The sequence below is a fragment of the Natrix helvetica genome (assembly GCF_964273705.1).
Source record: "Natrix helvetica genome assembly, chromosome: Z".
Taxonomy (NCBI): Eukaryota; Metazoa; Chordata; class Lepidosauria; order Squamata; family Natricidae; genus Natrix; species Natrix helvetica.
The window spans coordinates 67,318,845-67,346,741 of record NC_138554.1 but is presented as its reverse complement, the minus strand read 5'-3'; the positions used below and the strand labels follow the sequence as shown (position 1 = coordinate 67,346,741).

Below are 27,897 nucleotides of genomic sequence, written 5' to 3'. Positions count from 1 at the left end.
CTTTAAAAAGCTGTGAAAAAGTAAGAGGAATTTCTGAGACTAAGCAGAAGATATTCTGATACAGAGCACAAAAGAGAAGACAACTGAGAAGGCCTTTCAACTTAGTGGCATTGTTAAGCTGTCTAGTGATTTCAATGACATGAATATTTATAAGTCATGTGACCTAATTGGCCAAAATTTGGTAAAAAATATATTGGAAACAATTTGGAACATACTTATCAAGGGAACAAGGTGTTAAACTAAATAATTTTACAGGCCACTTGCACGTTATTTGTTTTAATGTTTCATAAATGGACTCACTTTAAGTTAAAGCATAATAATCATTACTATTTTTCCTGTTATGTAAAGACATATAAGTTAAAGATATTTGAGATATAAAAACTGTTCATGTATGCAACTGAACTTTCTATTTCAAAAATGTTTAAAGTAAACATTTGTTACCAAACTTACCATTTGGGAAAAGAGTGCTGGAGGTGTGAAAACATTCTGTGCGAAATTGAGGAATGTGGACACTAACAGGAACTAGAAGTGCCAAACCGAGCCAAATTCCTCCCTTCAACGACATCGGATCTGGGAAAGGAATTAATTGTTCTGACCCAGCCTTAGCAGAAGTAAGAAACAGACTCCTTATCACAAAAAACTCCTCTTTATTTACCTCTTGTGAATCAATTGCGTTCACCCACTGAAAAGTCTAGGGAATAGTCCTTCAAGGAGTTAACTGCAGTACAGACCTTATCAGTTCCTTGCGATAATTACAAGGTCATGAGCTACAAATTAAGTTCTGGCAAGCAGTCTTTGTGGCACAAAACGCAATGAGCAAAATCTTCAGAAATATGAACTGTTGCCTCCTGCAACAACCATACTTCTTTCCTTCTATTTATTCCCTAGCCAGGGAAGGGCCATTCAGCGTCCACATGTGCTTTGCTTCCTCAGTTGACTCCTTGTTCTCCATTGCTCACCTCTTCTAACTGCTCTGCACCTATGTGCTTCTGGAACAGGCCCGAGTTGTTCTTCCTCCTTACTTATACCAGTCTCCAAAGGCAACTGCCTCTCCAGTGGCTGGGAAATGTCAGACGCACTGGCTCTATCTCTGCATCCAATGCAGAGCATCCATCTGAGCTTCCCCAGACTCCAGCACTGGCCCACGTTCCTTCCCAACCTCCTCATTGTCTGAGTCTGTTACCAGCTCTGCTGGCAGCTGACGGACCACAACATTAATAGCGGCACCTGACACACTGGGTTCCCAAAACATTGGAACAGAATTTGAATGGACTACTCTCACAGAGGATTTTGGAAATTGGAGAGTGTTTTCAGTACATGATTTTTCTTCAGAGCTTTCTTCATTACACTGCACTCAACAATACCTTTTCTCTAACATCTATGGAGTCAAGGTCGGTCTTTCCTAGGTAGTAAGCTGTAGCTAGTATAACACTAGTATAACACAATATTTGTTTCCTTGGTGTTGGTGGCTGAGAGCAAGATTTATGTTATATATATATATATATATATATATATATATATATATATATATATATATATATATATATATATATATATATATATATATATATATATATATATATATATATATATATATATATATATAATTTGTTTTCGTAGATTTTCACGGGTGTAGGTATGCTGGTTTTGTTGTATTCGGGTCTTTTCCCGTGTAAGGTTGAGATTGTCTTTGCAACGTTTCGGCAGGATCACACCTGCCATCTTCAAGCCCACAGGAGCCGCAGGCTGGAGCTGTGCAAGAAGCCTGCTCGGGCGGGGGTGGGAGGGAGGGAAGCATGGCTGTCCCAGGCTTCCCTCCCTTCCCCCCCCCCAGCCCTTTATTTTATCAGCACAAATACAACACACACACACACACACACACACACACACACACACACACACACACATATATATATATATATATATATATATATAGTAAGTGAATATAAATATTATAGATAGATAGATAGATAGATGATGATAGATAGATAGATAGATAGATAGATAGATAGATAGATGATAGATATGTTGTGTTTGTGCTGATAAACAAATAAAAGTTGTGACACAATACATACATACATACATACATATATTTAAAGTAAATAAACATTTATAATATATGTTATATTTTATAACATCCCAGATTCACCTGAACCATAAGATGGTCATTAAATAAATAAATAAATATTTTTACTCTAATCAAAAGACTCATACCTGGTGCCCTCACCCACTGCCTAGACCTACCAAGGAGGGGGGCAGCTGAGGCTACACTGGGTCTCTCCAGCTGAGGTTCATTGGGTGACCCCTTCTTGCTTACTTGCCTCTTGTTGATGATTTTGTCAGGGTCCTCAAAGGCCACCCCAATTTTTTCTGGAATTTGGGGGTTGAAAGCAAAGAGGGAGCACTGGGTTTCTATGCACTGTGCCTGCTGGAAAGCCCCCCACACACAAGCTATCTCCTTCAGACCCTTCCTAATCACAACAGCAGCCCTGTCAGAGAAAGGGGAAACAATGCCATGATTGTAGCACCAGCCACAGCATGGTCAGGAAGTTCCAAAGCACAGAGCTATGGGGTGGGGCAAAGCAGGAGGCTTTCCAGCAGCTTTGGCTGGTGTTACAAATGCAACACTTCCCCCACTTCTCCAGCAGTGCTGCCATCACCCTCAGGAAGGCTCCAAAGGAGGTACCTGCACGGGGGGAGGAAGCAGGAGGCTGGTGCTACAAATGCAGTGCTCCCCCCGCTTCTCCAATGGGGCTGCCATCATAGTCAGGAAATCTCCAAAGGCATTACAAAAAATATAGAAAAGATAGAATTAGAGAACAAACAAAAGTATACAATATCATCAAAATCGTAAAAGAATTGAAATGGAAATGGCTGGTCACATAGCAAGAATAACTGATGGCAGGTGGACCAAGGCAGTCATAGAATGGATCTCACTTGGTCCTATGTTTTAGATCCCTGCTTCAATGGGTCTGATGATAGTGCCCATCCTTGTGTTATTTTGATTAATACCTCAGTGGTCTCTTTTAGTCCAGTCTTTTCTAGCTACTACTAGGACTTTTTAATGTCTGGCAATGTCAGCTATCTTTCAGTAATATAACTCATGCAGAAATTAGCCTTGCCATGGTTCTTCCTCCGCTTGATCTTCCTTCCATGTCTGCTGCTGCTTCAGGCATTCTTTTGCCAGCTCATTTTGGATGTCAACTTACTGATATATTCTTGGATATATCTAGATTTTTTGAGGATAGTGTTTTTCATATTCATTAGACTCTGCCTGCCATCTTTCTAGATCAGCGGTTCTCAAATAGTGGGGCGCGCCCCCCTGGGGGGGCGCGAGGCTCCGTAAAGGGGGGCGCGAAGGCTCCCTTTCCATCTGGGTGCAACGGCGGCGGCGTGGGCGAGGCATAATATATCCCGCCTGGAAGGGGCAGCACTTCGGACTGTGGATTTTCATTGGAGCCGCAGGCTGGAGCTGTGCAAGAAGCCTGCTCGGGCGGGGGTGGGAGGGAGGGAAGCATGGCTGTCCCAGGCTTCCCTCCCTTCCCCCCCCAGCCCAAGCAGACTTTTTGCACAGCTCCAGCCCGCGGCTCTGATGAGTCTCTGAGCAGTCCCCAGCGCTGCCACTTCAAGCCGGGATATATTCTGCCATGCCCTCGGCGGCGTCTTTATGCAGGTAGCTCGCCTCCCTGCCAGCAGCTCCACCGCCAGGATTCCGTCTGGAAGTGGAAGCGCAACAGCCGCTGTTGGGGAAGGGACAAAGGGGGGGCGGTCGCCCGATCTTGCCACCGCCACCCCTTCGCCCTTGGTAACGGCGACTGTTGTGCTGCTGCTTCCAGCTGGGATGCTGGAGGAGCTGCTGGCAGGGAGGGAGGGAAGAAAGGGAGGAGGGAGTAAGGATAGACAAGCAAGAGGGAAAGAGGAAAGAAGGCAAGCAGGCAGGAAGGAGGCAGAAGGAAGGAGGGAAGAATGGAACTGGAAGGGAGGCAGGGAAGGAGGGAGGGAGAAAGGAAGGATAGGAGGATAGGGAAAGAGGAAAGAAGGCAGGCAGGCAGGGGGAAAGAGGAAGGAGGGAACTGGAAGGGAGGCAGGAAGGAAGGGAAGGAGGAAGGGAGGGTGGAAGGAAGGATAGACAAGTAAGAGGGAAAGAGGAAAGAAAGCATGTGACTACGGTGGGAGACGAGGAAAGACCGGTGTGCTATGTTATGCAGAGGTGTACTTATAACAATTTTATAGACAAATTATACTATTTACAGTCGCGCGGGGGGGGCGCGCGAAATGTTTTCTTCTTCCTAGGGGGGGCATGACAGAAAATAATTGAGAAGCACTGTTCTAGATAATGTAATGTCTCTAAGTGTTGGATTTGGGATGGAAACCTCCATGCATTGTCTTCACATCAACAATTTCAACAGCTCACTATATAGGCAGGAAATCTAATGACTGGCAGGACATATGTGTTGATGCCATGGTTCTTGTTTTTTCTATTGAGCTAGCTCTTGAGGACCTATTTGATCAATTGATAGTACTTGAATGTTGTTGGCTTCCTTGCCTCCTCCTCCTGTTTCTCAAGTAGTTGTAAGATATCAAGGTACTTTTAACTGGTCTTAGATGTAGGAGACTGAATCAAAGAGAGGAATCAAGAGCATTATCAATCCTGAGTCCTTTTGCACCCACAAGAGATATAAGTCCAGCCCACCTTGAATTCCATTGACTCTTATCTACCATCAATTTGCTTTTATGATTAGTAGTTAAGATTCTTTCAGAGTGTTAGTATGCAGTAAACCTGTATCCATTTGAACTATCTTGCTTTATGATTTCTCACATTGACAGTATGTCTGCTATGTGGACCATTGGTAGCTTCATTCCATCACCTAAACTACTTTCCCTTTCTTAATTCTCTTCCTGTAGCAGTTCTCCAATCTGAAGTCCTCATTTTAAATCTGTATCAGTTTTAGTGATGTAATGTTTCATTCATTCTTTCCATGTAGCTTGATGTCATCTATATAGAGGAGGAGGCTGATGTTAATTCCACTTTTTAACTTGTATCCTTATCAATCCATTTGGCCAAGGAGGTTGAAGTCTGTGTAGAGCTGTAATGGGGATAGTTCCTTGGAGATTGCTATACTTGATGGTAACTTGTGTGAGTTGCCTTGAGTTGAGTTCCACATTCCCACTGAATTCTTGAGGAAGGTTTCTAGCATTCTGTTGACTTTGTATAATGCCAGGCATTCACAGGCATTCATGTTTGTAGCATTAGACCATAGGCTTTCTTACAGTCAATCATTGACTGTGCTTTGATGGTGCTTTTCCCTTGTGGTTTTTTTTTTTCATGAGCAGCATTGTCCGTCCTTGTGTAGCCAGTCTGATGGGAGTCTGCTGCTAGATATTTATGCACTGCTAATAATTTCTTTAACCAGTAGATTATACTGTACAATTTTTCACCTACTGTTACATTTCTGTTACTGGGATGGTGACTGGTTTCTGTTCTGGATAACTGCTGTAGTCTACTCTCAGACCCTGCAGCAATTTGAACAGGCGTTTTGTGTTTTCCTTTTCTGCCATATGTTCTTCCAGTAATGTTCAGTTTCGGCTGTTGGTGGGTTGATGCATTGCAGTTGGAAATATGTTTTGGATGTTTTTTTTTTAAAAGAGAAGAGCTTTTGGCTCTTTTTGGCTTTTGCTTCTCTAGTGTATCTCCTTTGCTTGGTCACAGTGCTTTGAGCTTATGTTTAGCAGACTGTAAGGCTTCAGACGAAGTCAGGCCTTTTTCTACTGTATTTTTCCAGTAACTGAGTTTTATTACTAATTTTCATACCCTTCTGTAATTCCACCAGTTGACTAATCTCTTTCCAGGTTGCCTTGATCTTTGGCCCTAATCTTATTTTCAAGTGGTGGGAGTATGTACTGCTGTTTCTTTTGATCATGTAGCCAAGCATCTGTATAATTACAGTGTGTATCAGTTCACTGGTTTGAGTTATGGTGATAGTAGGGATTGCCAGGAGGCTCTATTGGCATTCTCCAGTATACGATCTGATGGTACTTCTCCATTGAGCCTTGGTAACTGGTCTTGAGAGTTGATGAGGCAATATATATACCTTTTTTCTACAACTTATCTGCATTTTTATTGGATAATATGTTCTCTTGTGAATTGTTAACTACTAGAAGTTATCAGAAAGGCATTCCTATGAATCTATCCACAACAAAAGGATAGCAAACCTTGTCTCCATTCTAACCCTTGCTAATAACTGTTTAAACACCACACATTCAAATTCACCTAATGTTCCTTTCAGATTTTATAGTCTCACTATGGTAAGTACACAATTTATTCAAGTCCCTGCTGCCAAAATTAGCTTCCTCTAGAAACATTTTAGATTACTGATCTTTCTACAAAAATCCATAAAGTTGTCTACAAGAAATTTCTTGATAGGAGCATTGCATGTGGCATTTTAATCCTTTTGAGGAATGTGGTTTCTCCTTTGCTGTGAGACTGCATGATATTTTTTTTCTTCTTTCCATGTTTTCATTTGTAAGTAGAAACAGCGCAGATAGTGAAAACACAATGGACTATTATGTGTCAGTCAAAATAAAAAAAAGTTACTAAATACACTTTCGCTAGTGGGAACTCTTTCAAGGGAGATGTCCCTTGTTATGTTTTAAATATAGTTACTTCAAATACTACTAAGAGCTCATGTGCATTTTACATTCAGTAACAGATATTGCCACCTTTTGCTTTATTGATCAGGATGGACAGATGATTGATATGATATTGAAGTTTATTAGGAATGCTGATAAGGCGTTTGTTTTTCTTCCTAGTGTTCCCCCCCCCCTTCATAGGTATGGGGCCTGCTTCTCTTAAAGAAACTATTGAGAACATGAAGTTTATTAAGCACTAATTAAATCTAATAATAGAAAATTAATAAAATTTAAATAATCAAAAAATTAGAATAAATATAGTGTTTAAGAGTAATCATGCATATCACCGGCTTGAGGAAAAAATCCTGCAAATCCTCTGCTATTATTAGACAAAGATACAGGGTCTTCTCATTTCCATATTTCCACTGCCCTTGCTGCCAAAGCACTGAGCAGAAGAAGCTGGGAACAGAAGTGGTGGCAGTCAGGGTGGGCAGTAAGAAGGCAGTGGTTCAGAACTTCCCATTTTCATACTCCCGCCACCACTGTTCCTGCCAGACTCATAGACAAATACCCCGTGTTACAGCACATGTACCTAGGTTTTGTATAGAAACAGAGAAGATCCAGTATCTTCTGGGCCAATATAAATATTTTTACTCTACTAATAATAATTTTAGATACCTTTACTTGTCTCAAAGGTGCTTTTTCAAAAGACAACTAGACTTCCTTTATTTTTCTCTTGAAGATGTTTTGCTTCTAATCCAGAAAGCATTTTCAGTTCTGACTGAATGGTGGGGAATGAAAGGATTTCTATTCCTTGCAGTCATCTGAGTTTTAGCACAAAGTCCTTCCATTCCCCACCATTCAGTCAGAACTGAAGATTCTTTTTGGATGAAAAGTAAAAAGTCTTTAAGAGAAAAAAAAACAAAGAAAGTCCAATTGCCTTTTGAAAAAGCCCCTTGGGACAACCATGACCTGGATGACTAAGAATCTCAACAGACATACACCTTTACTTGTTGTAATTTTAAATGTTACCATATTTAATATCATTATAGTGTTTACATTATAATTTAATAAAGTTCATATCTCAGTAGATGTTAGTAAGGTTATATCATAATTGTATTTTAATTCTCTCTTAAATGTTATTTGTTCATTATTCATACTGATATTTGACCACAGTAAATTGAATTGAATTAATTGCTGAAAAGTTATCAAGCTATTCCTGATAAAGGCAGTTTTTCAACTAGCCACTATTATTATACCACTAATGGAAAAAGGAAGAGTGTTTCTGCTCAATATTTTGGATTTTTTACTCTATAGATTTCAGCTTAATCTGTTTTGTGAAGCCCCTCCATCTTTTGTGGGGTATGAAGATGCTGCTGTTGGGAAGGAGGACAGACAGAGTCCCCCCCCCCCCATATATCTTGATCCCAGATTCCCAATCCATAGCTGAAATGTTTGCTCATGCTTTCTGTAGGATGATTTTCTTGGAATGGGCAATGCAGCTTCATGAAACAGTATGTTGATAGTTTCATTTCTGATGTAACCTGAATATAAAACATTGATCAAGCAGTAGGACATATGCTATTAGTAGCCTATGAAATTTTTGAAGCTTATATATTTTAATAAATGCTATAGTACTTTGGAGAGTGCAGATGTGGTTGCTATTATTCCCTCCCACTTAATTTGAAACTGGCTTAATTAGGGAGTAAAGAATCAATCAGCTGTCATTGTCATGCTGGAGAACTCTGACAAGGGATGTTGTGGATAATTTGGTCAAACTTTAAAATGATTATAATTTGACAGTTACTAAGACGATGTCATTAAATGCCTATAAAGTTGCTTGGTTCTTACCCATGATTGTCCTTTTCAGTATGATTAAATTAAAATCATAAATGACATATAATTATTATACAAATTGAAAAGATATGTTCACTGTAAGAAAAGAGTAAGTGTGGGCTGACAGGTACCACAATATAATTGCAACTGAATTTTGCCTGTTGTGATCATTTAAGTAGATGATTTTCTTTTTTAAAAAATATATTAAAAGTTTTAATTATAATAGTAAAAAATAATGCAAACTTAAAAGAAAAAGAGAATAAAATATTCAATAAAACAAAAAAGAAAGGAAACATAGAAAGAGGAAGAAAAAGCTCGTAAGAAAGAGGCTTCCTACCCTCATCATAAATAATAAATAATTTCACTACCACTTCCCTCGTTTGGGGGTTGATGATGTAGGAACTCCTGCTTGAGTCGGGAGCTGGACTAGAAAACCTCCAACTCTGTTAGTGTGCTATTCTGAAGGAGAATCGGGAGGCGAGAGATTTGCCATACTTTTCAAAGGACACTAAATTTGTGTTATCTTGGCAAGTCATTTTTGGATATTACCTATCATCTGCTTTAAAAAAAGTTACTGTAGAAATCTACAAGGCTGGAAATACTGTCCTTTACAGGAAGTTTGGCAAAGCTCTTTAATATTATTTACTTATAGAAAGAAAAACAACCCTATGACCTTGCAATGGCTGATAAACCTCTGTGATATATCACAGTCATGTGGAAATTTTAAAGGGTATGCACAGCTTCAGGTTGTCAATATGAGTTAGGGTGAGAAAAATACCTGTTTCCAATTTATAAACAGTTTTTTCCATGGAGCATTTATCAGTAAAGGAGCAGGAATGAAACTGTAACTACTGTCATTCTTCTTCTTCTTCAGTACACTAGAATTCCTCTCAGAGGTATCAGAATGCCACTCAGACAGTGACGTGCGGTGAGCTTTATGGCTGGTGAGGCTGGTGACGTCATCATCAGGCAGGGAATGGGACCATGTGTGCAGGAGGCTTAAGCTGCCTCAGCCTCCTGCAACCGTGGTCCCATTCCCCTCCTTCCTGACTCCTGAGTCAACATGAAGGGGACCACGGAGTGCGCTCCACGGGACCACGGCTCACACTCCGCGGTCCCCTTCATGTTGACTCAGGAAGGTGGGGAATGGGACCACATGTGCAGGAGGGAGGCTGAGGCTAGAGGAGCCTCCTGCACACATTCCTGGACCACGTGTGCAGAAGGCTCCTCAGCGCCTTTCCCCCTTTTTTTTTTAATTTTCATGATGAGAGCAGTGAGGCTCTGCCTCCCCTGCCTCCCCTGACCGCACATCCCTGCACTCAGGTTATGATGGTAATTTTCATGAATTGACATAAACTATAAAACAAAACATATTGATATTCTGAGAGTCTCTCTCCTCTCTCAGAGCATGCATTGTTTCCTACCATTGTTGACTTTTGCTGCTTTGGAGTTCATCTGAAATACTTCAGTTACATACTGAAAATGGAAACAAAAGATGAAAGTTCTAATGAGTGTACACTTAGATACCTCTCAGTAAAGAATCACTTTCTGTAAATATCATATTAGAAATTTAATAATACCATTTTTACTTCTGTAGGTGCTGGAGGCTGGTGCCCATCAGAAAGTAACCATTACCAGTGGCTGCAAGTTGATTTTGGCAATAGGAAACAGATCAGCTCAATTGCTACTCAAGGCAGATATAGTAGTTCTGACTGGGTAACTCAGTACCGGATGCTTTACAGTGATACAGGGAGAAATTGGAAGCCATATCACCAAGATGGAAATGTTTGGGTAAGTTACTTGTAATGCATGCATTTTAATTATACTATTTCTTCCTTCAAATTTCCTAAAACTATATCCAGATTGACCATGTAATTTATTTTATGATTCCATAAATCAAATAGAATCATCTATTGCTGAATAATAGTAGTTTATTCAATAATATTTTATTTATGTGATGATGGCCATATTATCAATGTGCAATGGAAGTACACATGGGATTCATTTAAATGTATGAATTTTTTTTTTAATTTGTGGAAGTTTATTAATTTTTTCACAGAATAGAGAACAGATAAAAATAGGTTTTCCTCCCTGTATCATATCATATCACACAGAACAAGTCATCTGATAAAATTTCTAGAAAATGATCAAGGAGTTGATGAACCTTATGCATCATGTAATTTCTGTTGTGATATGCAAAAAAATACTGAGTCAATCCCTCCTGATTGATCCTAAATAATTTATTTTGATGTTTATTCAAAGTGAAAAAGTGTGGTTCATGTTTTGACACCTCTAATAGTCCTATTAAAGTGGACTATTTCCCTTTAGTAGAAATGTCTTAGATGCATGCCTTCCCAGAAAAGTTTCAAATGCCAGTGAAGAGGACAATTCAGCATGCCCCGAACTGAAGTACTATGTGGTTGAGCTGTATTAAAAGGACTCCTCATTAAATCCCAGAGTTCTGAAGGAGTTGGCAGATGTTATCTCAGAACCATTGTATCATATCTTTTAAAAAAAGTCCTGGAGACTTCTGACTGACGTCGTGGAGAGATTGGAGGGTGGGTCTCCATGCTATCGTACTGAATTATCCCCATTGGGGGTCTCCAAAAGGAGCTAAAGACACCCTGTAGGGGTTGTGAAGAAAAGAGGGACATCCTGCAGGTGGAGAGCAGCAACTCTCCTGCTTGACCCAGGGATTTTTTTCCCTCTCAACCACAACAAGGAGAAGAGGCCGCCATCATAGCTGCTATGAAACTGGGACAGCCTAGGCAACAAAGAAATGTGCAGGAGCGATGTAGATGAACAGTGACTAGAGCTGGGTGAGAAGATTCTTTTTTTTTAAGACTCTAACTTTAAAAGAAGAAGAAAATCCAGGAAAAGAGACACTTAGAACTATTTCTTAAACTTACGAACAACCATAGAGAGAAAAATCCTATACCCAAAAGAAAGAAATTAAGAGAGTTAAAAAAGTTAAAGACTTTTAAAAACATAGATAATTGGATTTTTAAACTGTGTAGCCATTGTTTTGGAAAGGCATTACAAGATGCTGGAACTATCTACCTGATTAGCCAACTTTGTTTCCATAAATTGAACTAAAATTAAATTAATCAATTAATCAGATTTGAAACAATGGTGAAACCTAAGGTGAGGGCACCATCTACTGGTGAAAGAAAAATATACCATACACCTACAAGCCTGAGAAAATTCCTGATAAGAGAAATAAACAGCATTCATCTGGAGGACTGCAGTGATGCTTACTGTTCTATAACTATCTACTTTATGATTACTGGAGAATATTTTGTGAGAATAAGGAAGACTCTTAAGTAAAGTAAAGTGACTTTGATTTGTGGAAGCTGCCTGGACTACTTAAATGGAACTGATTAATAATTCTGAGATGTAAAGAACTATGATTATTGAACTTTCTGAGCAGCAACATTGGACTTGAATATATTGTTTTTGGACTATTGAGCAAGAGTGGGACTTACTAAAATAAGCCAAGATGCTTCATCAGGGGCAAATTAGTGAGATTTCAAAATAAATGGTGTTGATATTTCAAAGCATTAGGGATACTATGACAAAGAATCACAAAGTGATAAAGAACCTATTGCAAGGCATTAATGGGAAAATAGAAAATATCCTTCAACTGAAGGATATCCTACAGCAGAAGAGAAGACTGCCATTATGGCTGAACCGAAGTCATCACAGTTGAAATGGAAGAGAAGAAAGGAAAGATTTTGTAACAGTTTACTTGGTCTGGATAAGAACTTTTCTAACTTTTGCCATGGAATTTTCCCTAAAGCATTCCCCTTTGGAAAGTGGAACTCAATGGAGGTAAATAGCAGCGATTAAGATCTGGAGCTACTGTCAGTTTTGGAAAAGAAAGGAAAGAAATTGTAGACAGAAGTAATCTTAAAGATAAAAGATAGACTGGGTTGACTAGTTTTTAGCAACCTAAATTGTTTCAAAATTCTGGATTATATTTTAATTGTCATCTTGAATTGAAGAACTTTGGAAAATTATTGGAAATTATTTTTGGAAACATTGTATTTACAGCAAAAGCAGAGAACAGTGACACCTACTGACACCTACAGTGACACCTACTGACAGGAAGGCAACTTCTTCAGCAACTGAACAAAGTCAAAAAAGTGAAAGGTGTTATATCTTGGGCAGATTAGTTGGAACACACAAAATAACACCTATAAACTGATTATATTAGTACTTAGAGACAGACTGTGAAAACATTCAACTTTCAGAACCTTGAGGATTACAAACATGCTGGACAGTGTGAGAGTGTGAAACAGCTTGGAGTTTTGAAACAAAGTGGAAATTGTTAAGAGACTATTTAATGGAGTGATTGTGTGAACTGCTCTAATATTGGCTATCTTGGTGTGATGAATAATTGGGATAATGGGATTTGATAGATTATTGAGTAAATTGTTAGATTTATTAAAATAAGACAAAATGTGGCAGGAGAAAATAAATGTTTTATTAAAAGAAATACTATTGGTGCTCCTTAGAACCCAGGAAATGATGACAAGGAACCATAGGGAGATAAAAGAATTGTTACACAAAGTAGTTATGAGACCAGAAATGTATGAGCAAATGACATTAAACAATGATCATGAAACACAGGAAGCACTGAGAAAAGGACAGGGGAGGAAAGACAACAAATGATACCAAAAGATAAAAAAGAAGAGTTAGTAAATGATGAAATAAAAAAGGTAAATTACATTTCAAGAGATCAAAAAATAGAAGGGGATATACAGAAAGACATCCCTGAAGAGAGGAAAATATTATTGAAAGGTGTACCAAAGGCTTGAAAGAGTGAACAAGTAGCAGAAATAGAATAAATACTTAGATCAAACACGAATGAGACAAGAAGATACAAGACCCAAGGGAGGAGTATGGGAGATGTGCCAAGAAGTCAATAAAAGTGGAGATATGAAAACGGGCATGATATTAGGGATAAACCTAGAATAATGTTTAATACAGGAGTTGTTCTATAAAGAACTAGTATAAAGATAGAAACTAGAAATTGGGAAGAAACAGTACAATTTATTAAGATATATATTGATGGCCACAAACTCAGTCCATCATTGGAAAAGAAATTGATAAATCTCTTTTCCAATGATGGTATCAGATTGATGGTATCAGATTAGAATCAGATTGGTATCAGATTGTAAAACCAAATCTGAAGTATACACAGCAATGACCAGTGACGTGCGGTGAGGTTTATGACTGGTGAGGCACAGTGCTGGGTTTCAAATATTTTTAGACTTGTGGACTTCAACTCCCAGAATTCCACAGCCAGGCATGCTCAGTTCCAATTTAAAGCGACAGCATTTGTTTTTCTCCTTTGCTCCTTCTTTCTTTTTCTTTTTCTTCTCCTTTCCCTCCTTCCTCCCTCTCTCCCTTCCTCCCCCTCTCTCAAACACACACACACACACACACACACACACACAGAAGTTGGATTGGACTATCTCTCCTACCCCTTCCCTCTCTCACTCACTCTCAAACAAACCCCCCCACACACAAAAGTTGGATTGGATATCTTTTCCAGTGGCTTGAAAGCAGCTCCTCTGCCACCACCACCCCCATTCCCCTGCTGCCTTTCCCAAACACCTCCACCATTGCAAATGCAGCCTGCTGTCTTTGAAAAGAAAGAGGCTGGGGGAAGTGTGTGTACTACAGCATGGCTCTTTGCCTGGCTTCCTGCCTCCTCCTGTGGTCTCCTCAGTGCTCGATTGTGCTCTCCCTCCCCAGGTGTAGTTTGATTGCAGGCGGAGCCACGTTGCCTTTTCAAACTTGTAATCAGTGAAGCTGGGCTAGATTTTTATATAGTTTTATCCAGCTGTGTGTGTGTGAGAGAGAAATGAATGGGGAGGAAGTCACTACACTTGGGGAGGGAGAGCACCAGTGAGGTTAAGCAGAGTCATCCACGGTGAGGCAGCAACTAGCTCAGCTTTTTCCTTTTACTTTTTTTTTTCACGATGAGAGTGGTGAGGCTATGCCTCACTTGCCTCACCTGACTGCACGTCACTGGCAATGACACAAATAATTGTATAGTTTCACAGCTTAACTGAATAGCAATAGCACCTAGACTTATATACATTCCAGCACTCTCTCAGCAGTTTACAACCTCATGATATTGTCCCCAACAATCTCGGTCCACATTTACTAACTTCAGAAAGATGTAATCAACTTTGAACTGGTCAGGATCAAATTGATTGTGAGCAAACATAGCCTGCAATACTGCATTGTAATCACTGCACCACCACAGTGCATAATTCTAGCAAGAATTACTTCCATATATATTATTCACTACACAATAGGGAAAATTCAGATATTTTCAGTATGGTTTCTATGACAGATATTAAAAATGACAGAAGATGAGAAATAGATATCATAAACAAGTCTAGATGCTTACAAATTATTCATTGCAACTATTGGGGTAAAATGGGAGGCAAGAGCAGAACATTTACTAGTTTCTTAATACTGTTTTTTTTTTAGTATTTTTATTTTTTATTTACTTATTTCTTTCTTCTCCTATAATCTTAATAGAAATAGGGGGAGAAAGAGAAGTAGAGAGGGAGGGAGGGAATGACATAGAGAGAAGAGGGAGAGAGAGAGAAAGAATTTGGTACCAGATGAAATTTTCAGCCAGTCTTATTATATTGGAGACTATTAGTACAGAGCAAACACACCAGCCTTCAGCGTGATGAAGACTGCTGTGTTTGTTCTGCGAAATGAATATAAGTTTGAAAATATGTGACTTTAAAAAATATATATGCAAAGCCAGTAGTGAGGATCAATATGATTTTAGTCTGTTTGAATATATTTTTTCATTGCCCAAATCCTTGATTCTCTCCTTGACGCTGCCTGCAGAAATCTAGTAAATTAAGTAAATTGAGCTAATATATGCAGGTGGACTAACTGCTCATAATGTATGGAATATGACATTCAGCTTTTCTTGGCACAGTATTTTGGGACCATTATTTTTAAATTACAGAATACATATTCAGGCAATATCAGGGTTTATATGACTCTTACTCTTTGCTCCTTCTTTACATAAGCACAGTGATTGCTTTGCTAACTCAGTTTAAATGAGGAAATAAAAAAGAAACTCAAATTGCAGCAATCAGCAATATTCTCAGTAAATCAGTTTAATATCAAATGACAGCTAGGAGACAAAATCTGAGAAATAAGGAGATGAATAATGAAAAAAGCAGTCTGGGAACATGTTTGGAGATGAAAACTCAGTGAATGTTTTTTTTCTTGTTGTTATAAGCTTTATCGCCAGTGAGCATAATCATTACTTCACTGTACATCACAACAATTGCCTACATTTTTGACTCATATTTGAATTTGGTTGTCCTCTTGGTATATTTCTGAATTTCAGCACAACTAATCAGAGGTACTCATTGCTAGTCATTACAGTTTTCCTAACAAAAATAAACAGAAAAGTCTCAGTTCCTTGCTTCCAAAAATTCCGAGGGCAGAAGAAAGGCTAAGAAGAGCAAGACACTAACAGTCCTATTCATAAACACAGACATTACTTACCTAACTTTTAATTATTTTTACTTTAAAATTTGGACTCCAACCAACTAATTTTTATCAACATTAGCTGTCCTTGACTAGTTCTTGGTCATGAAAATTCATGTCCTACTTCCTGTTACTTTGTCCATCAATAATTCTTTATCTTCTGGCTTCATAGCTTATTAGTGTTTTAGTTGACGTATTTTGTGCTTCTATGCACTTATGTGTTCAGTTGGACTGTTTCAAAATTCGTAGACTTGAATATTTCTTGTACAACTCATGAATTCCAATATCAAGAATATTTGTGAAAATTATCAGCCAGGCAAGTTTTCAAAGAGGCTACATTCCATTTAAATAGACTGTCTGGTTCAGCCCTTCCTGGTTTGGGACTGTCCCTTCCTGGTTATTTCTATCCATAATAGAATCCCAGCAATATAATAATAATACATCTCAGCAATAAGAATATGTTACAAGTCTCATTAACCAAAAGGCATTGACTTGCAAGACCCAGAAGGAGATCCTTTTCTGCTCTGTAGCTTGACCATCAACCCTTTGGAGATCATGCCAACCCACCTTGCTGTCTTGTATAAGGCCTTGAAAAGGTTGTGGCTAAGCCAGGGAGTCCAAGTGTCTGACAGAACCCATTTCCTGATTGTTAACATTTTTATTTATTTATTTAATTTGTCAAACATGTAAAAGATAACAGGTATAAGTATAAACATAAATATAAACACAGTAAATGGGTAAGAATGAATGGATGCTTATTCATGCCCCTTACAGATCTCTTAGGAATGGAGAGAGGTCAACAGCATACAGTCTTAGGTTAAAATTATGGGGGTTTAGGGATGTAACAACAGAGTCAGGTAGTGCATTGCAGCATTGACCACTCTGTTGCTGAAGTCGTATTTTCTGCAATCAAGTCTGGAGTAGTTTACCTTGAGTTTGTATCTATTGTTTGCTCTAGTATTATTGTGGCTGAAGCTGAAGTAGTCATAGACAGGTAGGATGTTGCAGTGGATAATTTTGTGTACTATGCTTAGGTCAGATAGTAGGTGGCATAGTTCTAGGTTTTCCAAGCCCAAAATTTCAAGCCTAGTGGCTTAAAATGTTATTCTGTTCATTGTGTAATTAAATAAATAATCATTCCCATATGTTTAACGTAACCTTGAACAGTTCATACAGAAAAGGGAAGAAATAATATATATTAAAAATAATATGGTTAAAAGAAAAATTTGTGGTAGAACAAATGTTTGAAATGATCCTCTTCTGTATGCATTAGAAAAAGAGATCAAACATCTGATAGCGATGTAGAGGTAAGAGGGGTTGTTTCAAGGTGAATGTAGATCTTTTCCTTTGATCCATATTTTCTTGGATTTTTAATAAGATTAATGAGGCTCCTATTCTATACACTGTTGGTTTCCTCTGGAATAACTATTTGTACTCAAATTATAAGATTTCAAAAGTTGACAGAATTATACTGTCAAATTTTGATTCAAATGTTGAAAAGGACATGAAATAAAGGATGTCCTGTCCTGAATGGGAATGAACTCACAACTCCCCACCCCCACCCCACAGTTTTCACCCTTTCTAGTCTAAGAACCCTTCCTTGATTTGTTAAGATAATCCTTATATCTCAATGTTCCTTTCATATTTTCTCCAAATGATATATTTGGAAAATATAATATAAATACAAGGATATTTTTTAATAGAAGCAACATATCACGACCATCGTCATTCTATGCTATTGCATTAGATTAGATTGACATAGGTATTCTATTTTTGTGTCTGGGTGTGCCATCAAGTCATTTTTTTTTGCCTAGACTAATCCCTATAGTTTTCTTAGCAAGATCTTTGTTGTTGTGGTTCTTGTCATTTGTCATTCCTAGGGCTGAAAAAGAGAGAGCACCTGACCCAAGGCTGTCAGTTTTGTTTCTAGGGCAAGACTAGAATTCATGGTCTCTCAGTTTCTAGCCAGATGTATTAAGCACTACACCAAACTAGCTGCAGCATTTATGTTGTTAAATTCTGTGTTTTAATAAGGAGGAAAATTGAATTGTTTTTATGTTTTATGTTGATTAGGATTTATTATTTGAGCATTGTATTCCAATATTAGCCAATTTTCTCATTTTTAGAAATATTAGATTATAGTTCCCATAATCCTGGAAGCATATCTCCTAGGTCCAAATCATTTGATGGTACCAGTTTGGAGAAAACGGATAAATACTAAAGCAGTTTCTTTTAACACAGTTAGCAACAATCAAGCAAAACTAAAGCTAAAACTAAATTAATACTAATGTATGAACATTGCTTTAATTTAAATATGTCTGTCTCCATGGATCTTTCATTTGGATGAATGATAATGTGATTGAAGAAATAGAACAAAACATACAACTTTCATATTAACACAGTTACTGTGAAAAAGTCACTGATGCTTCTTTTCCTCCTTCATTTGCATTGTCTTGAATTATATGTGTTCTATCTTGCGGAGAACACAAGTGGACAAATGGAGGCGAGAATGCTAACAATTTATTGCTCTGCTCTGACAGCCTTTATATATGCCGCTGTCCGAGCAGTCAGCCAATCAGCGCTTAGCACAGCGCCCCCTAGTGCAGCGGACCAGAGGGAAAACTATATACATAACAATATGCGCTCCAGGTTCCGAACTGGTAGCAAAGATTAGAGCATTTCATGCATGGTGAGATGGTTCCTCAAGTACCAGAAAATCTGTTCCTTAGTCCACTAAACTCAACTCTACCTAACATAAAGGTAAAAGTTTCCCCTATCACTGTTGTGTCTGTCTCTAGGACAGCATTTCTTATCTGAGGGATCCAGCATTATCTGAAAGATATTTCTGTGGCCAGGAGGTTCCTTAAAAAGAAAACCGAAACTCTGTTACTAGTTAATATAATATGCCTTAATTTTAATACTTCCTCAACTTATTAATGCAAATGCAAAAAAGAATACTTAAAAAACACCTGGCTTGCTGGATTTGCTACTGAGTTGATTATGACTTCTTGGTAGTTTCTACTGTCTTAGGTTTTATTTTTGCTATCCAGTCTATTAGGGTTGTTAATGATGTAATCAGAAGAAAGAACTAAGAGACAGAAAATACCAAACTGAATGTTAATAACACTAATGTGATTAAAAAGAAACAGAAGAAAGAACATTCTTTAATATTTGTGAAAATGTACATGGCGCTGGTTACCTTAAACTAGCTCCATGACCACTTTCAGTCTTCTTGTGGTTATATCACATGTGTTGGCCAGTTCAGTGGTATACAGGCAATAACAATTGTCCAGAATTCATATTTCAAATTATAGCCTAGATATACTATTTTCCCATTTTAATGGAAATACTGATGGAAGTTTTTCTGAACCAACAGTTCCCCAATGTACATTATATTAAGAAGCGACAATCATGTGACATATTCTTATTTGATGGAAGTCTAAAACTAACACCATAAAACAAAAGGGTAAACCGTAAAGGAGTCCCTGCAGGATTTTACTCCACTCATCATTGTTGACTATAGGGGGCAGTTTTCATCTCTGTTTCAAGGCCAATGCTGTCCAAAGACCTCTGCCCATGTGGCCATCATGCTGTCACAGATTGTTGTTACCTTCCCATCACAGTGGCATCTATTTATCTACTATCATTTGAATGCTTTTGAACTTTAAGGCTGGCAGGAGCTGGAGCAAAGGCTGGAGCTTATGTGGATTTGGGTCTCTCCAGCCAAGAAGTCCAGCATCTTAACAATTGAGTCACCATGCCACTCCTTAAAGCAAAAAGGAGAAACTTAAAATCAGTCCAATCATTCACCTGTAACCCAACTTCACCACCCAACATATAAGTATGTGCCAATGACAAAAGGTGCATATATTATTACAGAAATAATGTTTTATGAGCAGGCTTGACATACTGAAGGATCTTATATATACCATTAGATTCCAGGGATGTTTGCAGATAAATATGCTTTAGAGATATGGAAATGTGTCCCAATAGTTTTTTTTTCTTCAAATAGTCTGCAGATTGTACAGCTTTGTTTTGCTCTTTATGTTTCCTAGAATGGGAATCTTAAATGCCAAATCTTTCCCCAGATTATAGTGTGTTCTCAGATAGTATAGTGATTAGATTTACACATGACTGCCATTATAGCAAAAGGTCAGTGTATGATCAGAATTCACTTATATATGCTTCAACTTTTAATGTCAAATGATATTGATGTAATAAGCAAAAGAAGAACACCAACATAATGGATGTTTCTAGTCTTTTAGGTGAGTGTTAAGAATAAAAATGTTTAGTGAATGGAAATTTGATAGCTGATGAACTTGCAGTCATTAATATTTTTTCTGTTATTAATGATATTAAAGAAATATCATGGATATACAGTATATGCTCAACTTTGTGCTGCACACTATAAGTATTTTTTAAAGAATTAAATAATTTAAATGTGAATTTTTTTAAAAAATTAAAACTTAGACTAGATCAATTTTCAATGACAACAATACAGAAAACTGCATTCAGAGTTAGATTATAAATTTGAACCAAATCAACTTTTATCTGCTTAATTGGGTTATGATTATTTATAATTATATGTTTTAATAACCTAAAATACTATTTTTAATCTAAATATTGGAATATTATAACTGCTGATTGATTTTTAAAAATCATTTCTTTAAAATTTGCATAATTGCAAAAATAGTAGAGTACATTTAAAGATAGTAAATTGATACCATAGCATTTACCAACACAATGAATTTGTCTTCTCTCTCCCTTTTTAGTACATTTACAAACTTTGCTTCAGTACATTTGCAAACTATCCACCTAGAATCAAATCACAGATTTACAGAAAATACATGAAAAATCACAAGTTTTATTGCCTAGATGGAGCATATCAGTGACCTTACAATATGGACTATAGTTTTATGTATTTAATAGTTATGTTTCATTCCAGTTAAATTCAGTATGTCTTTATTAATCACTACATTTTAATATTGATTTCAATAAGGCATAAATGTGGCTAAAAAATTAAACCAGATGCCACGTTTATGAATTTATACTAGGTTTTCCAAAAATAAGACTTGGTCTTATATATTTTTTGCCACCAAAAAAGACACCAGGTCTTATTTTGGGGGGATGTCTAATTACTGACTCACCTCGTGGCATCAGCACTGACAGCTCTCCCCAGCAGGAGGCCGCTACCGGCCCACTTCTTCTGCAGCCACTTGCCACCACTTGTCCGCATCACCCCAGCCTCCATTTTATATCAGAGGCCTTCCGGAAAGGCCTTCCAGATTGACATGCATGGTACCCCCTGACTTCCGTTTTGCCATCAGAGGCCTTCTGGAGAGCCCTTTGCAGCAGATAACATCTGGAGGATTGATTCAGATCGATCCAGAGTTTTATTATCAGCTGTAGAGCTTTCGAGGTAGGTTGTATTTTCAGGAAAACATGGTATGTATTATTATCAGCTTTCCAGAACAGCCTCTGACAGTAAAATGAAGGCCAGGGGCAATGCACGTGTCAATCCAGAATCTGTTTCTTGGCTGCAGAGGCCTTTCTGGAAGACCTCTGATGGCAAAACAGAGGCTGGGGGTGATGCATGTGAGTAGCGCCAAGCAGCCACAGAAGAAGTGACCCTGCAAGGTGAGGCAGGTGTCGGGGTGTGTGAGACCTGGTATGTAGGGCAGATCCACCTCCCAACCCCACCCTAGCTTAATTTTTACCCTTGCGGCTCACCCCACCCCATGCACCCCAGATTGGTGGGGTCTTAACTAGGGATTGTTTTGGGGTAGGGCTCATATTGGATATATATTTGTGCTTAAAAATCAAGCTAGGACTTACTTTCGAGGTAGGTTGTATTTTCAGGAAAACACGGTATGTACTATTATTTGCATCATTTACCATGGAGTGTTCAGGGTTACCAGGAATTATTCAGTTTTTATTTACCACATCCTCTAGATAGAGGCTAGTTGAATTTATAATCATTTCATAATTTAAAATAATATATTAAATGCTCAACTTCTAGGGTTTTGTTAAAGCTTGCAAATGAGGAATAAGTAACATGGTATCCTCTAGATGTATTGTACAGTTTTCATCATTTCAGCTAGGTAATAATCAGAAATGATTAGAGTTGAAATTCAAAATACTTTGGAAGGATAGTTTAACCATACCTATCATATGCTTTCCAATATGAATATGACAATGAAATAATTGTGCATGTCATCTCTTACAGATTACAAACATCACTGATGCTATATTATATATATTCAAAAAATTCAGTTCCTTGCTCGTTGTCAAATATTAAGTATTTAACTTATACAACTGTCAGTTGTATACCATATTTCATCATAATTGGAATTCAATTGTTATACAAGATAGAAGAAATTAGAAGTTAAAGCTATTGGGCCACATCTAGGATATTTTTTGGACTATAAGATGCACCAGTGTATAAGACGCACCAGGATTTTGAAGAGGTAAGTAAGAAAAAAAGGTTTTGTCCTCCCCAGCCCCAGGGGCACTCTGCAGGCCTCAACAGGGCTGGGGGAAGGCAAAAATGCCCTTTTAAAAAAAACGGGTTGAAAGTGGGCTATTTTTCACAAAAATGAGGACATTTTTGCTTTCTCCCAGCCTTGATGAAGCCTACAGAGTGCTTCTGGGGTCTGGGGGAAGGCAAAAATGCCTCCATTTTTGCAAAAAAACAGCCCATTTGCGGGGGCAGGGCTTTGTAGGCCAAAAATGGCTGTATTTTTTTTTCCAAAAAATTTTATTGGTTTTTTAAAAACATTTACTAGGAAAAGGGTATGTGGAATAATATACAAATTTTGGCAGTTGCAAGTATGGCAGACGCCCCCTCCCTCCAAACTCATGGTATACATCTGGATATAAAACATTAATACATAATCATGTAAAATCAGCATATAGGAATAAAAGTTTTCAATCAACTTATATATCATAATATATTTTCTAAGTATAATTTCATTATTACTTTCGGTATGTTTATAACAATGTGGTTTTCTTATTCATTTTTGTGATCTGAGCTTTCTTGGTATTGCCCCTTCCCCCCCCCCCCCGCTGGCAGAGCTCCGGCCCCTCCCGTGTCCTATATAACCGTTGTAGAGTCTTCTGCTTTTTCTAGGTTTGCTTTATTTTTTTCCATAAAGGCCTGAGCCTCTACGGGTGTATTAATTCTAATTCTTGTCTCCTCCCAGAATATCAACATCCCTTCAAGCATCAACCATCTAAACCACACCCCTTTCTGATATAATTTATTCGCCAATTGCGAATAACTTTTCCTTTTCTCCCTAATTTTTTTTGGGATCTGCTTCAAGATGGTTATCTCCCTATCGTGGTATGTCAATGCTTGCCCCCTTTGTACACCCAGAATTACGTCTCTTGTACTTTTCCTAAGGAATTTAATATGAACCTCCCTGGGTACATTGTGTGTCCTAGCATATGCTGAATTCACTCTATAGGCCAAGTCTATCTCCCACTCCATCTGTTGTTTATCTTTGTGTATGTATTCAGCTAAAATGTTGGTCATAATGTCCCTTATATTTTCTCCATCTGTTTCTATAACATTTTGAAATCTAAGATAGAAGGACATTCTCTCAAACTCTGTTTTCATTTGTTGAATATCAAGTTCTTTGTTACTCTTCTGTAAAACTTCCACCCCCCCTCGCCTCCGCCACCCCACCCTCCACAAGGTCCAGTCTCTGCGAGTTCTTATAAATTTGGACTTGATTCTCTTTAATTTCTTCCTTCATTTCCTTTAGTTGTTTCTTAATTTCTTCCTGGCCCTGTATGAGTTGTTGAAGCATTTGCAGCAAGTCCACCTCTGTGCTCTTAGGTTGCATCATTTCTGTAATCTTTGACTGTGTGGCAGGGCTGGATGTTGCAGATGTCGGTGCAGAAGTAGCAAAGCCAGGTTTTCCAGGTGGTGGTCTTTTTGGAGACATAGTTTATAAAACAGAGAAGTCAGTCAGTGTAGAGACTGGACAGCTGGAGGAGCAGAGCAGGCAGATGAGTCCAGGGAGCAGAAAATCCAAACAAGTGAGAGTTTCTTTAGTCAATCTGGCATTAAGAAAAGGTTTCCTCTCCAGTAGATTCAGGAAATAGCAATCCACAAGAGATTCCTCTGGGTAGTACGGAGACAAAGACCTTGGAAGCCTGAGTTTTAAAGGTGGAGTCAGGTTTCACAGTTCATAAAGACAACGGAAGTGTGCCATCTTGCCCTGCCAACTTAGGGCTCAGAGGCATAATAAAATTTCAAAAGTTCACAAAGTTCTCAGGTCATCAACAAGTTATAAAACTAAGTCCAGTGAAAATCACTTTTATAGGGGTGAGGCATCAGTAGTTGGCTCTCCCCCCTCTTCCATCCTCCTAGGGGGAAAAGCAGAATTTTTTCAAGCCGCTTGTCCAAGGGGGGGTAAAATCCCCCCCTCTAACCGCACCTCCAGCAAAGCTCCGAAAGTTTAACTTGTAATCTTGCTGAAAAGTCCATCAATTCAACATAAAAGGAATGGAGAAAGGAAGCACCTCACCACATCGCCGCTGCTTCCTTCAAATTCACGCTGCCCGATCGGCATGGGGTGAGACGCATGCGCGCCCTCCGAAACTGCTCCCCGGTGCCTAGAGCAAAGCGGAGGAGCCCCCACCAGCCGCCGCCGATGCCAGGGCCCTCCGCGTGCCCCCCCAGAAGCGGGGGAAGCCCACCGGGAGAGCGGGAGCGGGCAAAGACTTGCCCGTCGCCGTAGCCGCCGGAACCGGAAGTCCCAAAAATGGCTGTATTTGGTGTATAATATGTGCCAATATTTCCACGCTTTTTAGTGGGGTGGGAGGAGCATCTTATACTCTGAAAAATACGGAATGTTATCTGCTTTCAGTATGTTTGCAGAGTAGACATGATGGTATATTTTAGTTTATTTTTCTAAATTATTCTTTTATGGGAATATGCACCGCCATATAATAGATTTTGACATCTAAATAATAAAATGAATGCATTTACATTCCCCAAACAATCAAGCTAATTAAAGAAGCTTCAAAAACATGTCCTCACTTGGTAAAATGTTAATATCACTCTGTCTGTTAATTGTACCTGCTGGATTCTGCCACTAAGGCAAGTTACTGGAGCCCAGTAAATTCAATTCAATTCAATTCAATTTAAATTTCTTAAAAGTAACTAAATTCAGTATTTTCTCCTTTATTAAAATTCTATATCAATTTTGGAAGTTTCTAGATACTTCATCTACCATTTTGGTGAATTCACTAGTTGTACATCTGCCAGAACAGAGTGAGTTTATTCTTCATACAATAAGACTCTTTGCATACCACATTAACTTTGCCTAGTTTTGTAGACTTTCAATTACAAATGAGATTACACTTTCACAAATAAACATGCTTTGTTAGTTATAATGTATAATAACATGCTTATATAGATAGTTTATGTGAATTAACCTGGTGTGTATATTTAACTATGCACATAATTTTCATTGCAAAGTTTTCTAACCTTTTGTTTATTTTTTGTTTCACATTTTACAATTCTGTGTACATAATTTGGATCCAATTATAGTTTTCAGTTATTGAAATTTCAATATAATTAAAATTTCATAATTAATGGTACTGAATAAGGAAGTTATTTTTATGCAAACTTGTTTTGTAGCAATCTGTCTCATTTTCGATAAAGGAATAACAAAAAGCTTGATGTTTAAATGGTATCTCAACAGAAACAGCATGTTCATGTCTGTCCTAGAGGTTTGCCTGCTAAAGCACATTTTCTTGTCCATAACGCCCCATTTTATGAGGTTTTTAAAATTAAAATTCTTATTCAATAAGTATATGAATAAATTTATTTAACATTGTAAAGCGTCCAGAGTTACCCCATGATAAGATGAATGGCCATTGAATTTTACAAATCAATAAAATTTATCAAATTTTCTGGACTATCCATGTCAGGAAATTATTTTTAAAAAGCATTGCAAACTATAAAAGCAAAACTAAACCAAGAAAAGAAATTAAATAGATTAGTAATAGACTTGCCTAACAAATGCATGTATTTCCCAGGGTTCTTAGCAGAGTTGGGTTCAGGTTCGGACTGGTTTGGCCAAATAGATAGTAACTTGGCGGCCTGGATCGCTGGAACTGTCAGTGACCCAGGCCTGCCACATCAAACTAAAGATTACCATATCCTTCCACTTGACAATTTAAGAAAAAAGTTGCAATCACCTTTCTTCTTTGGAATATATCTTTATGGGCATACATACTTTTATAGGTATGAGTTGTAATGGTAAAAGAAGAAAGGACCAATTTTAAACTACTGCATTAAAATATGTAGGAAGGAAGGTAACATTTATGATAGGAGGGAGATTTGTGATATGAGGCAATAAAGGCTAATATTTATTTCTACCATTAAAATAATTATAATAATAAAATATTTCTGTATTGTTCCAGCACAAGGGCAACCAGACAGCATGAGTAGAAACTTATTCTCTATTTTCCCAAACCATTTGAAACACAGTTAAATCATATCACTTTGGATGTGAACTCTTGTTTGTGGAACTATTTTTCCAGAGAAGCTTTCCAGATTCTCCCCCCCCCCTTCCAAATAGGCCATTTTTCAAGCTAGTTTGAAAACCATACTTAAAAGTAATTAATAGTGTGCATTTGTATCTCTGTGTGTGGGTGCACGCATGTGCTTTTATGTGTTGTGATTGGTGTATGTATACATGTACATGCAAAAGGAGAAATTTATCTAGAAATAGGTTTGACTGAATTCAATTGATTTCAAAGAAAGCATAGATGTATACCGATAGCTCATTAAGCTACTTTCAGAGGGATTAAACAGTTAACAACAAACATCTTATTTCAAAATCTGAGTGAATGTAATAAAGAAAATAAAAAATTGCCATCAGGTAAGTGAAGTATTATAAAATAAGTTAATTATTAATGCTCTGTAATGATAAGTTTATATTTAAAATTTATTTGCTTTTCATGGCTTTCCAACCAACCATCCATTGACATGGTTTGTGGCTGATAACTTGAACATATATACTTTCTTACATATGAATATAAGGGAATCAACTATGAAATTGGTTTGGAATGAGTAAAAGATAGTTGTTCAAAGTCCAAAGTTTCCTGTAAAGAGGGTCATTGTGTTCTAGAAAGATAATTTGTTCCTGCCCCAATGCTTAGAAAAATGTAAATAATGTCTTATTTTAGCCTTTACCATTTCAGATTTACTTGTGAATTTATTTTAAGGGCAGTAATAAACTTTATATTATTTATGTATTGGACATTTCTTTAGTTCTTATGCTATGGGTCCTAAGAGGTAAATCTCATCAGGATCCCTGATCTATTCACAAATTTGGCTATCACAATATATTTAATGATATATTTTTGTATTTCAATTATTGTACATTTTTATTAATTAGTTTTGATTGAGATAAAGAAAATGATCACACCAAATGACATCATAATTTGGTTTCTTCTAATGTTAGAACATTAGGTTTTTTTTTTCAAGGAATTTGTAGTGGTGGCCAGCTAATGAAATCTCATTGCAATTTATTAGCCATTGGAGATTCTGGGTCAGCTTTTTAGATAGGCTGAATGTAAGTATGTTACCTAGTACATCAAATATCTGTAACTCCAAAATGAAACTCAGATAATGTCCAATAGTGGAACAGAAATTTCCACTCCACTCTTTAAATCTAAGTTGGGTGAAAAAATGGTATGTTTCTGTAGCAACCTAAAATGTGGGCATGGATTTTAGATACTGCTCTACTACACTGATCTGTATGTCTGTAAATAAATACATTACAAAGTAGTTTGCTTCAGGTTTTTCCAATCCAAATATCACTGAATTAATTTTTGTCATTGGAATCTGAATGCCAGAAACTAACT

At 37.6% G+C, this 27,897-nt stretch overlaps 1 protein-coding gene across 1 annotated transcript in view; it reads left to right on the top strand.

Moving 5' to 3' along the window:
* The window catches only part of CNTNAP2 (contactin associated protein 2), a 1,236,760-nt gene that overhangs the window by 461,781 nt on the left and 747,082 nt on the right, over window positions 1-27,897 (top strand). Inside the window, exon 3 of the mRNA XM_081971635.1 lies at window positions 10,064-10,257. Coding sequence (XP_081827761.1) covers window positions 10,064-10,257 — 194 coding nt within the window. The remainder of the gene's footprint in view (window positions 1-10,063; window positions 10,258-27,897) is intronic.